At 56.8% G+C, this 13,672-nt stretch overlaps 1 protein-coding gene across 1 annotated transcript; it reads left to right on the top strand.

The window, feature by feature from the left end:
- The first annotated feature begins 1,229 nt into the window (after positions 1-1,229).
- On the top strand, positions 1,230-12,620 carry KRT85 (keratin 85). Its single transcript, XM_033866655.2, is given in 12 exon segments — positions 1,230-1,664; positions 4,863-5,406; positions 7,100-7,308; positions 8,065-8,125; positions 8,267-8,362; positions 9,018-9,182; positions 9,449-9,574; positions 9,984-10,204; positions 10,963-10,994; positions 11,626-11,652; positions 11,655-11,756; positions 11,759-12,620. Coding segments are annotated over 11 exon segments (1,515 nt in total). The 5' UTR covers positions 1,230-1,664; positions 4,863-4,986; the 3' UTR covers positions 11,815-12,620.
- The last annotated feature ends 1,052 nt before the right edge of the window (positions 12,621-13,672 follow it).

A 13,672-nucleotide genomic window follows, 5' to 3' on the forward strand; every position in this document is an offset into this window, starting at 1 on the left:
CCCACCGCAGAGCACGGGCTGTAGGCACGCCGGCTCAGCAGCTGTGGCTCGTGGGCTCCAGAGCTCAGGCTCAGTAGTTGTGGCGCACGGGCCCAGCCGCTCCGCAGCACGTGGGATCCTCCCAGACCAGGGCCCGAACCCGTGTCCCCTGCACCGGCAGGCGGGCTCCCAACCACTGCACCACCAGAGAAGCCCCATCATGTCCATCTTATCTGTTTGTATAGCTGGATAGATAGACAGACAGACAGACAGACAGACAGATAGACAGATAGACAGGCAGGTTTATATAGCTGTTTTCCTCCTAAGATTTAGGGAAATGGTTCTACTGCTAAAGAAGAAGAGAAGGAGATGAAGGAAGAGAAGAAGATGAGGGAGGGGAAGGGAGGGGGAGGAGGTAGAGGAGGAGGAGAGGAAGAAAATTTCAAAACCATTAATATGGTCCAATTTTGAAATTTGAGGCTCTGTATTTACTGAGCATCTGCTCTGGCCCAGAATAGCCACAGGAAACAGCAAAGCCATGAGAGAAAGCTGCCTGCAGGAAGGCATGTGGACAGGGTTCGGGAGGAGAGTCTAGAGTTCCTGGCAGGGAAGCCCATGAGAGGAAAGATGGGGTGGCCCAGGGAGCGGCTTTGCCAGCTGGATGAGGGGCCCAGCCCCGGATGCGCTTGGGAGGGTCCAGTGTTCATCCAACGCCTCTCTGTGGCTCTGACCTCACTCCTCTCACATAGGGTCTCTGAGTCACACCCAAGTCTTGCAAAAGCCAGAGGAAGTGTCACGGGGCTAAAAGACCCTTCAAGAACTGTGTCCCAGCATCAGGAGGTGGCGTAGATCTGGACGCATAATAAAATTGTGGAAAAGACCGGCAGAGATGAGGGCAGATGCCCAAATTGAATGAACTGTGTGGGCAGCTACCAAGGCCCTGATCAGGACAGGCCCATGGGAGCTCTCAGGGTCAATCCCAGAGAACTAGTCAGCCGGGTCAACAGGCAGCTCTAAGGACACGTAGGGCAAGACGAGAAGGTATCAGCGCTCTCCCATCTTTGGACAAATCCAGGAAGCCCTCCTAGGGGCAGGGGGATTTTAAGCACAGTAGAGAGAGCAGAAGGGAAGGCAGGTAGTGAGTGCCTGGTGGGTGGAAGAGCACGTGTGCCCCCAGCAGGCATCCCAGCTTAGGCAACATGCGGGAGGAGGATGGAGCATCAGCCGTGGGTGTGAGTATGAGCGGTGAGGCCTCTGGGGAGCCGCAGGAGAGGGACTCCAGGAATGGAGCAGATTCAAAGGGAGTCATGGAAGCTGCCAGGGTGGAGTAGGAAACCTCTCTCAGCCAATTAGCGCTTGAAGACTTCCTGGAAAAAGTGGCCTCTCGGGAGTATTTTAAATTATGGGAGGGCCACGGGTTTTCGAGTGGACATTCTGACACTGGGTGTGGCTTTCAAAAGGTGGGGGGAGCACAATGGGACAGGACCAAAGAGCATGATGAATGCCAGCACCCAGGACAAGCGGGTGTGGAGGAGGCGAATTGCAGTTAACCGGGCAGCCCTGGAAAGGGCATTTAGCGAGCTGCCTGCTGAGCCAGAGGAGGAGAAATCACAGCTTTCCTCTGACTAGTCCAAAAAGACTTCCTGGAAGAGGTGGCCGGCTGTTCCGGGACATTCCAGGCAAAGGTGTGACCAGGGAGAAGCCTTGGGGATAGGGAGAGGGGGCCGGAGAACCCACAGGACACATGTGGGCAGTAAATGAGGAGAAGGCCAGTGAAGAGAGATCCAGCTCCCACTCCAGCACCCAGACAAGGATCTGGTCTCACTAAGCAGTGTGCTTGGGTGATGGGTAGAGATGGGCGTGGCTCTATGGGTTCTCTGTGCCTCCCTTGGGTAGAACCAGACGGCAAAGACCCAGGTCCCATAGGTCTACACAAACCCCCCAGGGCGTTGTGCCAGATTGGCCTGATCTGTGAGTTTCTCACCTGCCCAGGATGACCTGGGAACAGCCCCATAAGGACTCAGCCTCCCGCTCCAGCCCAGCCCCTTCCATCCGAAGCACCATGTGGACGGTCTTCCTGAGCATTCCCCACCGGCCCTGGGCTCTGCTGCCACCTGCAGTGATGCAAACTTCACCCAGCACCCACGAGCACATCCCTGTGCTGGGTGGGGCCTGCCCTCACTCCCGGCAGACCCGCCCAGGGGCTCACACCCCGGTTCTGAATAGTCCTGCTGGTCCTGGATGGGTCTTTCATTTCTGAAGGCAGTGGGGTATCTCCAGGTCTCCTGAGCCCCCTGGCTCTCCTTCCCCATCCTCAGTGCCTAGGCCCAATTTGAGGTGGAGGCTTGCGGGTGTGTGTGTGTGTGTGTGTGTGTGTGTGTGTGTGTGTGTGTGCGCTGGGGGCCTGAGGGGACAGCTGACACAAGAACCTCCCTCTGGGGCTAAGCCTCCGCTCCCTCCTGCTACCAAGAGGCAGACATGGGTTTTCCATCCTCTTCAATCAGCTGAAGGAGAGCAGAGGCTCACAGGAGTTAAGAAACGGATGAGGTTTTATGGGCTTTCCAGGCTGGCAGAGCGGAGGGCCCGTCCCTCCTCCACCTCCCATGCTCAGGCCCCACCCTCCTCACTTTCAAAGGGTCTGAATCCCTCTTGGCCACACCACACCATCCAGGTCTACACCACTGTCAGTCAGTGAGCTCACTGTCCGAGGCTCAAGAATCCATCCCTGGATCCAGGCCCACAGGGCCCCACTTGAGGGGTGGGGGCTGGGAAACCATCCCCCGTGCTCCCCAGTATAGCCTCCTCTCTCCACCCCAGACTCCACCCCAAATTTGTACACTAGTGAAATCAGGTTAAAGAAAACATTAAAAGCAGCCTTGAAAGGATAATGAAACCATAAATCTGCAGAGGAGGTGAAGCCTGTGGACGGGGCAAGGAGCAGGCCCACTCTCTGCTGGGTGGGGGGATGCAGGGGGTGGCAGGGGAGTTTCTGATAGGAAGCAAGAGTCCCTTTCCTTTATACAGACCCTTTTGGTCCCCAAAGCACATTCTTGTATATTATCCACTTAATCCCCCCAACCACCCCAGAAGATAAGAATGAATCCCACATTACGGCCAAGGAATCAGAAGCTCAGAGAGGTTAAGAGCTTCCCCAAAGCCACACAGCTAGGAAGTGTCCAAGCTGACATTTATACCAGGTCCTCCAGTTTGGATTCCATTGCCCAGATTGCTAAATGCCAGTGGCTTCACCGTAGGTGACTGTATGATCTGAAGACTATTTAGGGCCAGCTAGTGGGGTCTCCTGCTCCTTGCCCACCCGAAGTCTCTGCCCCACTTGGAAGGACAGGCGTGGGATGTGGAGATAGAAACCAGTCAGCTTGGTGCTGGGCAAAGACCTGCAGTGGATCTGGCTGTGAAGACAAGGGCAGACCCAAGACAGAACGTGGGGCATCTGAGGGAGGATTCAGGGAACCGTGGCACAGGGACAGCATTCGGTTCTGGGAGGCTCCCTGGAGGGGTTGTCACCCTCAGAAGAAGTTCCTCAGCTCTTCTTCCTGAAGTTCCTGACCCCTCAGGGGCCTGGCTATCCTCCCTCAGCACAGACCACATCCCTAGGTCTGTGCTCAATGAACATTAAAGACTACCCATCATGGGCTTCCCTGGTGGCGCAGTGGTTGAGAGTCCGCCTGCCGATGCAGGGGACGCGGGTTCGTGCCCCGGTCCGGGAAGATCCCACATGCCGCGGAGCAGCTGGGCCCGTGAGCCATGGCCGCTGAGCCTGCGCATCCGGAGCCTGTGCTCCGCAACGGGAGAGGCCACAACAGTGAGAGGCCCGCGTACCGCAAAAAAAAAAAAGGACTATCCATCATTATCCTAATAAATGGCCCCGGGACACACAGGGATGCAGGGATGTTAGCAGGAACGACGATTTCAGATCCCCCAGGAGCCAGAAATCACAGTGTCCTTGGACAAAAAATAAGCCACCTTCCCACCCCCGTCTCTGTGCAGAGCAGTCTCTGAATGTTCTTCTAGGGGTGACAATTCTGGAGCTGACAAACAGGCTGGCCCCTGCCCCTGCCCTGGCTGGTGGTCTTGGAAGGAAGTGAGACTCACAGGACCTGTTTCTTCTTAAAGAACCCAGGGACGGTGTCCAGAGCAAGTCCGTAGCAGCGAGGTTATCCCGGCTTCTGCCATCCTTTCAGCTAAGTGGGAGAAAGCGGCTAAAGGGAGGCGCCCCCTTATCCACAAGGGGCCGTCACTGTGGCCACTGAGAGTTGCGATTCTGCGGGTGAGAAATGAAGGCTCTGGAACAGAAACTGCTAGGGTGGAATCCAGAAGGTTCTAAGGGACCACGTGCTCCAGCCCTCTGTTCTGCAGGGAGCATGGTCAAAATGGCTCCTCTGGACCTGAACCACCTCCAAGCAACGCTGCCTGAGTGGGTTTGACTCACCTGATCTATCAGCCCCTGAAACACATCGATTTACTTGAGAATGTGTTCAGTGTGGAGCCAAGAGGACAGAGGTGATGACCGCTGGTGGTCTCACCCAACCTGGGACCCTAGAACTTCTCCCTGGAGACAGTGGCCCCAGCCCCTACTCCATGCCCAGCCACCTCAGGCTGTTGTGGAGTTCAAACCCGCCTCCAGGTGTGGGTGAAGGCCATCTCACAGGGAGACTGCGAGAAAATTCATTACCTAATGTATGTAAACGAGCTTTGAAGATGAAAAGTGCAAACACACGGTATCCCTAATAACATCTTCAATACTTTTAGGGAGGCCCAGAGTCACCGCTGAGCTCACCTTTAAGACGAGTCCTTGGGGAGTTGCTGGCAAACTCCCCAAGCCAATAAACAACATAAAATGACTTTTCACTCCTTTCATGCAGCCGAGCCCAGCTCTCCCCACCAATAAAAGGACCAGGATCAGAGGAGCCAGAAGCATCCAAAGCAGTGCACCCGCCACCCCCGACACCCCAGCGCGCTCAGCCTCCATCCGCTCAGACCCACACCATGACCTGCCGCTCCTACAGGATCAGCCCAGGATGTGGGGTCACCAGGACCTTCAGCTCGTGCTCAGCTGTGGCCCCCAAAACTGGCAGCCGCTGCTGCATCAGCGCTGCCCCTTACCGAGGGGTGTCCTGCTACCGGGGACTGACGGGCTTCGGCAGCCGCAGCGTCTCAGCCCTGGGCTCCTGTGGGCCCTGCATAGCGGGGGGCGGCTTCCGCGCTGGCTCCTGCGGCCGCAGCTTCGAGTACCGCTTCGGCGGTGTGTGCGGCCCCAGCCCGCCCTGCATCACCACCGTGTCGGTCAATGAGAGCCTCCTCGCGCCCCTCAACCTGGAGATCGAGCCCAACGTGCAGTGTGTGAAGCACGAGGAGAAGGAGCAGATCAAGTGTCTCAACAGCAGGTTCGCTGCCTTCATCGACAAGGTCAGTGAGGCCTGGGATGGTCCAGAGACGGCCCCAGCCCTGCCCTCCCCTCGGGAGGATCTGTAGGGGAGCCAGCATGGCAGCCAGCAGCGGGAGAGAAATGCAGACCAAAATGCGCGGAAGGATCCGTCTTCTCGTTTAATTCCTGCAAAGTATATCGGACACCCATTGTGGTCCAGAAATTGAGCCTGTAGTCTAAAGTGAGTGTGTTTCCCGAGACAAGACAGCATGGGAATATCAGAGCTGCTGCTGAAACACAGGGCACTGGGTACCGGAAGAGCGGGAGACAGTGGGGAGAGGAGACTCCTGCGGTGGGGCCGCTCCGGAAGTGGTTAGGGTGCTGCAGCTCCAGAAGTGGTTAGGGTGCTGCTCGGAGCCACGCTGCCTCCCCACCCTCGCTCTGCCCCTGCGCCGTGCGAGTCCTCATGCGGGCTGCTTGTCTGGCCTCACATGCTTGGTGTGAGGATTCACGGGGTTCATGCAGGGACAGTGCTGGCACACAATAAGTGCTTGATAAACGTTAGCTGTTAGCATTCTTTTCCAAGGACAGTAGTGGGCGAGGAGGTGTAACAGTTAACCAAGCAGGCTTGGCAGCCTCCTTCGTGGATGCAGAGCTGGGAATGGGGAAGGCAAGGCCGCCAGGATGGCGGGAGGAGGCCCACCAGTGCAGAGTGTGAGAAACCCGGAACTGCCCAGAGGCTGCCTCTCAGAAGGGCCACCTCTGCATCTCCCCTCATGTCGGCTCCTACTGTGTCGTTGAGGCCTTACTCCAGCTGAGGAAGGAGGACCAGGCTCTGGGGTCTGGAATCGGGGGCAACAGGGGGTACCTTCTTATTATCCCTTTTTCTCTTTAGTGATCTCAGTTAATCCTCAACATGGCTCAATGGAGTAGAAATTATCATCTTTATTTTTTGAATAACAAATTGAAGCCGAGAGTTTAGTGAGCAGCTTAGACAGACTATGGTGACAGGCAAGTGAAGGGGACTCAAGGGACATGAGATCCTGACTCCTTACTAATTATGAGACAATCAGTTAGTCACTTCATACCTTGGGGTCTCTGTTTCCGCTTTTGTACTATAGGAGAAATAAGATCTCCCCCCAAAGCGTCGTGAGAATTGAATAAAATTGATTGATAGGTACAGACATAGACAAAGATGTGTGTGTGTGTGTGTGTGTGTGTGTGTGTGTGTGTGTGTGTGTATCTTAGCACAAGTCCTGGCACCACATAGTAAATATTCAATAAATGTTTGTTGCATAAATGAAAACATGAAGAATGACTGTAATTAACAAGTCATAGTTCAACTGACTGAGCACTTACTGTGTGTCAGAAACTGTTCTAAGCACTTTACATATAGTAACTTGTTCAATTTTTACAACTTTAAGGAAGGTACTATTATCATCTCTGTTTTGGAAATGAGAAAACCAAGCACCCAGAGGTTAGACAACTTGCTGTTACAGTGGCAGACCTGGGAGCTGAATCAGACCCTTGGCCTCAAGCCGGGGGCACTCACACCCACAGTGCCTCCCTTGGGGGCTGGGAGCAAGGCCCGCTGAGTCGCAGACACTCCACGGCTCAGCCCTCGCCTGGCCCTGGCTGTTCAGAGAACATCAGAGCAGAGGGAGAGAGAGCTCTGGGGAGGCAGGCATCTCCCCAGCCTCCTCCTGAGTCTCTTTCTCCCACCCTGGGCGGCAGGTGCGCTTCCTGGAGCAGCAGAACAAGCTGCTGGAGACCAAGTGGCGGTTCCACCAGAACCTCCAGTGCTGCGAGAGCAACCTGGAGCCCCTGTTCCAGGGCTACATCCAGACGCTGAGGCGGGAGGCTGAGCGCGTGGAGGTCGAGAGCGGGAGGCTGGCCTCGGAGCTCAGCCACGTGCAGGAGGTGCTGGAGGGCTACAAGGAGAAGTGAGTGCGCCCGACCCAGAATAACGGGGGCAGTGGGAAAGCTCCACCCACAAGCCTCTTGAAGCAGCTTCATTAAGGTTCCTGCCTGTCTGTCAACAGGGGCTGCCTGGGACCCAAGGGGATGGTCAGGAGGGGCCTAGGTTTTTTTTTTTTTTTTTTTTTTTGCATTATGCGGGCCTCTCACTGTTCTGACCTCTCTCGTTGCGGAGCACAGGCTCCGGATGCGCAGGCTTAGCAGCCATGGCTCACGGGCCCAGCCGCTCCGCAGCATGTGGGATCTTACCAGACCGGGGCACGAACCCATGTCCCCTGCATCGGCAGGCAGACTCTCAACCACTGCGCCACCAGGGAAGCCCGGGGCCTAGGTTTTTTCAGATTCTTTGGCTCCACCTCAACCCCGTGGAGGCCCGTGAGTCTCAGAGCCGTTTTCGGGGGAGGAAGGAAACCCACTCTGGGGTTCTACAGCTTTCTCGCTCCTCCACTCCCGCTCACCTTCATGACACGGGCTCCGTGCCCTTCCTGCCCGCGGTACTGCCTCTCTTTGGATCTAGGATGCACAGATGATTTTAGATGGGGGATGGAGTGTTACTCATCCAGAGGCAGCAGGAGTGGGGTGGAATAAGCCAGGCTGGGACAGGGCTAGCCCACGAACAATGCCCTTCATCCCTTCTGAGCCCCAGAAGAGCTTGGCCAGGAGCTGAGATGGTTGCCAAGCCCCGACCCCTCACCTCCAGCCCCTGTCTCCCCCACCCCCAGGTATGAAGAGGAGGGGGCTCTGAGGGCCACAGCAGAGAACGAGTTCATGGTTCTAAAGAAGGTGAGGGGCTGGTCACAGGACAGGGAGGGAGGGGCACCCTCTGTGCAGCCCGCACCGTGGTGGGTCACCACACCGACCCAGAGGCACCTTCCGGGGGCCTCTTCCCACATGCACACCCCCTCCTCTTCGGCCCACTGCCAGGACGTGGACTGCGCCTACCTGCGGAAGTCAGACCTGGAGGCCAACGTGGAGGCTCTGGTGGAGGAGTCTAGCTTCCTGAAGCGCCTCTATGACGAGGTGAGGAGGCCCTTGCCACCCAGCCAGGAAGCAGGGAGGGAAGGCGTGAGGACTGGGGGGAGGTGTTGTGTGCACGTTTGCCCCCTGAGTGGTGGAAGCATGTGATGAACGTGCACGCCCAGGCAGGAGGGGCCTGTCGTGGAGCTGTCACAGACACGAGCAGGTAAGCCCCAAGGACGGCGGCGCCCGAGTGTGCTTGGGCCTCTCTGTGCCGGTGAGCCCCTGGGTGCTGCAGCGTGTGTGCCTGCGTGCTGGCCTTTGTGCGTGTTGGTCTCTACATGGATATGGAAGAGTGTATGTGGGAGTGGGGTAGGGTGGATTTCCAGTTAGAGAGGGGGTCTTAATTCCTGGACAGATCACTAGTCCCGGCATTCAGACCCCAGCTCTCTTGCTGAATGACTTTGAGTCAGGCCTTTTTCAAGTGCTGGGCCTCAGTTTCCCCCTTTGTTAAGTCGTGGGCTGCCCCCAGCTGACCTCCAAGGCCCCTCCCAGCTTTACTGTCTTATGATGTACCTGTGTGTGAATGAAAGGGAGTGGGAGTCATGTATCATACATGACCAGTGCCCACTCCAGGGAGTGGACATGGCCCCCAGGGGTGGAGCACGTGGCCCAGACAAGGCACCAGAACCAAATGCATTGGCTCTCGGCCCCCCAGGAGCTCCAGGTCCTCCACGCCCACATCTCAGGCACCTCAGTCTTCGTCAAGATGGACAACAGCCGGGACCTGAACATGGACTGTTTCATCACCGAGATCAAGGCTCAGTACGATGATGTTGCCAGCCGCAGCCGGGCCGAGGCTGAGTCCTGGTACCGCAGCAAGGTGAGTCGCCCAGGACACCTGCCTCCTAGACATGGCACTGGGAAGGATACGAGGTGTATATTAGAAAAGGCTTCTTTTGTCTGGGGATTTTGATCTTTAGGGATGGTAAGAAAAGGACTGACAGATCTCAATTTGGGCGTCAGGGTGGGGCTGCCATGTCTGGCTGCACAGGCTGAGCACTGTACAACCTGCACGATCATCCGTGTTGTCCTGAATGGATGGGATGTCCCATCCTGAGCCTCAGGAGCCTCTCTGCTTCCCCCAAGTGCGAGGAGATGAAGGCCACGGTGCTCCGGCACAGGGAGATCCTGCGCCGCACCAAGGAGGAGATCGGTGAGCTGAACCGCATGATCCAGAGGCTGGCGGCCGAGGTTGAAAACGCCAAGTGCCAGGTATGGGTTCCGGGAGAGCTTGAATACCCAGCACAGGCAGACTGCAGCACCGGGCCCTTTGCCAGCAGGAGAGCGAAGGCCTGGCCCTAATCAGGCCTCAGAGTGTGCCCGTGAGGAAGCAGGGGTCCAGAGAGAGGGCAGGGCCCCTGGCACATCACGCAGCACTGGAGCTGGCATGAGCCGTATCACTGATGTTCCCCCTCCCTGGCCACCCTGCAACACCATCAAAGGAGAGGTGGTGAAAAGTGCCCATTCCTCCCTCGTGCTCATAGTCCCATTAACTACCTGTTTATAGGTAGTTAACCTACCTTTTCTCTGGGACCCTTGCCCCAGCTCCCTCCGCTCAGGGGAGCCAAGTTGCACCTTCTCTCTCTCTCCCCTGCTCGTCCTCACATCTCCTTCCCCACAGCGGGCCAAGCTGGAGGCTGCCGTGCCCAAGGCAGAGCAGCAGGGCGAGGCGGCCCTTAATGATGCCCGCTGCAAGCTGGCCGGGCTGGAGGAGGCCCTGCAGAAGGCCAAGCGGGACATGGCCTGCCTGCTCAAGGAGTACCAGGAGGTGATGAACTCCAAGCTGGGCCTGGACATCGAGATCGCCACCTACAGGCGCCTGCTGGAGGGCGAGGAGCACAGGTGGGGCTAGGGGAGACCTCGGGGTCTAGAAGGAGGAGGCCCTGGTCCTCTGGCAGTGAATTTCGCTGAGCCCAAATGTGAGCTGTATCTCTGCCCACTGCTAGCCCAGCTCAAGCTTCAATAATAATGATAATTTACTGAATGCTTATTAGGCCTGTGCTAGGTGCTCCTTTTAATCCTCCCAGTCCAGTGAGGTAGGTATCATTTTTCCCATCCAAAGATAAGGAAAGAAGGCCCAGCGTTCAGTGACTTTCTCGTGGCCACACGGTTAACAAGCACAAGAGCCAGGACCTGCACCCAAGACATGTGGCTCTAAAATCCATTGTCTTCCAGTAGCTTCCTAGAGGAGACTGAAGCTTGGCCTGCCCCGGAGGCGGGTGCATTATAAGGATGACGCGCCCTGTGGCTGTAGCTCTTCCTTGGCATCAAGCCCTTTCACACACGCTGCTGCATTCAATTCGACTCTCCTTTCTGTGAGCCTGATCGGCACTACCCAGGGTGGGCCACGCCATTCAGACTGGAGGCCACGGGTGGAGTTCGTAAACTCACTCACCTCTGCTGAAAATCAGAAGGCCTTGTCTCTGTGGTCAGAGAATAGTTAAAGAGAGTGAGCATTTAATAGAGACTTTGGGGGAGCACTTCCTGCCTCTTGGGGGTTGGATCTGTACACAGGAAGGCCCTCTCTGTGGCCAAGCAACCATCTGCCTCAAGGAATCCAGCTCAGTGCCCAGAATTAACGGAGTTTTCTTTCCCCTTAGGCTGTGCGAAGGTGTGGGCTCTGTGAATATCTGTAAGTACCCGCTTGAAGCACCCCTAGAAAAATGGCTTTGTGGATGGGCAGATCTGAACCTGACAGCCTAACCCACTAAACCCGGAATGTTCCGGGCCTGGGAGGGAGGAGGACTTTCATGCCCCCCTCCCGCCCCACTCTTCCCTGGAGGCACTAAACGAAGGCATAGTTGAGCGCCATCCACTGGTGGCGATGTGAACTGCAGGCCAGGGTAATAAGGGCACAGAAGCTTTGCCCCTCTGAGTGTAGGGGTCCTCGATTCCTTCTCACCCAGGTGCCCAAGAACAGCGGTCCCCAACCTTTTTGCACCAGGGACCAGTTTTGTGGAAGACAATTTTTCCATGGAGGCGGGGTGCGGGGGGATGATGGTGGAGTGATGTGGGGAGCAGCAGATGAAACATCGCTTGCTCACCCACGGCTCACCTCCTGCTGTGTGGCCCGGTTCCTAGGGGTTGGGGACCCCTGCCCTAGAAGGCTGAGATGCTGAGGAGAACAGGGTCTGAGTTATGAACCACTAAACCCCTTTGAGGAGGAGGAAGCTCCTGCGGTGCAGAAGCCCTTAGGGCCTGTCCTGGGGTTGGTGACATCACAACAGGCCACTCAGCCCTTCCTGTCCCCTCTCTTCCCACAGGCGTCAGCAGCTCCCGCGGTGGAGTCACCTGGGGGGCCTCATGTATAGCACCACCCCGGGCTGCCAGATTGCCTCTGGCCCCGTGGCCACTGGGGGCAGCATCACAGTGATGGCGCCCGAGTCCTGCGCCCCCGTCAGCCCCGCGTCTCCAGCTTCCGCTGCGGGAGCAGGTCCATCCGCTTTCCCTAGAGTCCGAGGCCCCGCCTGCGTCCCCCGGGCACGGAATGGTGTGTGAATGGAAAATGTGTGCTTGCTGCCAGAATCCTCCACGTGTTCCTCCAAGGGAAAGACCCTCCACTGCTCTCCACCACCTTCTCATTTTAGGGAGTTGTTTCCTGGTTCTCCAACAGGCTTCCGTTAGAGAGAGTCATTCCCAGCCCTTTTACTCAATTCCGATTTGACTCCTAAATACCAGTGGCCAATTTGTATTATTCACCAGGCTCTCTGGGACCCTACCCATCACCCAGGGCTGCTGGACATTGTGAAAATTTGACCTTCTCCTGGCACAAGGAATAAGCCTAACTATACAGCCTGGTCTCCCACAGCCTGAGAATCAGAGAGGAAGCAGCACCCCGCCACTTCCAGCAGCTCCCCTCTCCTGGCCGGGAAGGTCTCTGCAGGAAAGAATTGCCCCTTGGTCATTTTTGTTTGTGTTTTGCTTATCTCTTTAACCAACTGCCTTCTTCTGGGTTAACCTGTTCCAGCCAAGCTCCTCCTGTGACCTCCCAGTTGAGAGGCCCATTATGGGGGAAATTCTTCTGACTTCGGACAGGTCTTGCTATTCAATACACCTTTATACATTTCAAAGAAAACACCATGGTTGCTCCAAGGTCACCCCCTGCCGGTGCAGGAGGGATCTGTCCAGTGCTGAGTGGGTGGGATGGAGCAGGTGAGGCCACTACCTGGGTCTCCCTCTTGCTATGACTGTCTCTGGATGCCTCGCCTTCTGGGTTGTCTCAAGCCTTGTTTCAATAAATGCTGCTGCTATGCAAAGACATGGGATCTTGTGAACAACACTGTCTCTATACCTGCAACAAGTCCGACACTCGGAGCCCTCTGGCCCCATCTCCAGCTGGCCAGTCCTTTCCAACCCCATGCAGTGTTTCCCAGCCCTCCAGTGATTCTGCCTCTTCCTGTCCACTTCCATAGCCTGATTCCAGCTCAGACCCCTCAGGCCTGGACCACAGCTCCAGATCCCCACATGACCTCTTTCTCCCCACCCCACAAACCCCCTCCCCAGCAGCCAGAATCCCAGACTCATAGCTCTCATCCCCCACTGCCTGGTTCACACCACTTCCCAGCATATGCATGCGCTCCTTATGTCAGACACAGGCTCCTCCATCTCCTCTTTCCCCAGCTGCTCGTCAGCCCTGTGCAACCCCTCCACCCAGACGCTCACCTTCCCAGATGCAGGCTCTACCCAATGGAGACAAGTCCGCCGCCTGAGGCCTCCCTCCACGTGGACACATAGGCTACCCCACACCCCTCCTCCCATTTGCCTTTGCTCAGCACTCCCTCTACCCCCCTTCCCTCCCCTCCCTCCCCCCACACACACATCCCCCGCTTCCTGCCCCACAGTGTCTCAGACCCTGAGGATCTCTGGTTCTTTCTTTGTGGCTCGTGGCCAGGGATGTCACTGCGTATGTCTGGACACTGGATCAAGCTGGAAGTTCCTGGAGAGTAGGAAGTGTCTCCCCCTGGCTTTGACCCCCAACCAAGTCCCAGGATGGGGCTCCAGAACGTGTCGGGCCTGAGATGGTTGGATGAACTCAGGCAGCTGGTAGGGCAGGAGGTGTAGACATCAGCTTTCTTGGGCTCGCCTCCATTTCTCCATTAGGAGAACAGACTGGCCATCGCTATTCCAGGCAGATGTCCCCCTGCCGGCCTCCTCTGCTGCCCCATCCCCCAGCCTGTCCCTGGGAGGCGATGTTAAGGGCCTGTGCATTCTGATGAATCCTCATCTCAGACCCAAAGAACTGTGACTCCACTGGAGGCCTCTCCCGAGTGCTCAGTCTGCTGCTGTCTGAGGTTTGCCAGCTGACGCCAG

This window comes from Tursiops truncatus, chromosome 11 (assembly GCF_011762595.2).
Source record: "Tursiops truncatus isolate mTurTru1 chromosome 11, mTurTru1.mat.Y, whole genome shotgun sequence".
Classification (NCBI taxonomy): domain Eukaryota; kingdom Metazoa; phylum Chordata; class Mammalia; order Artiodactyla; family Delphinidae; genus Tursiops; species Tursiops truncatus.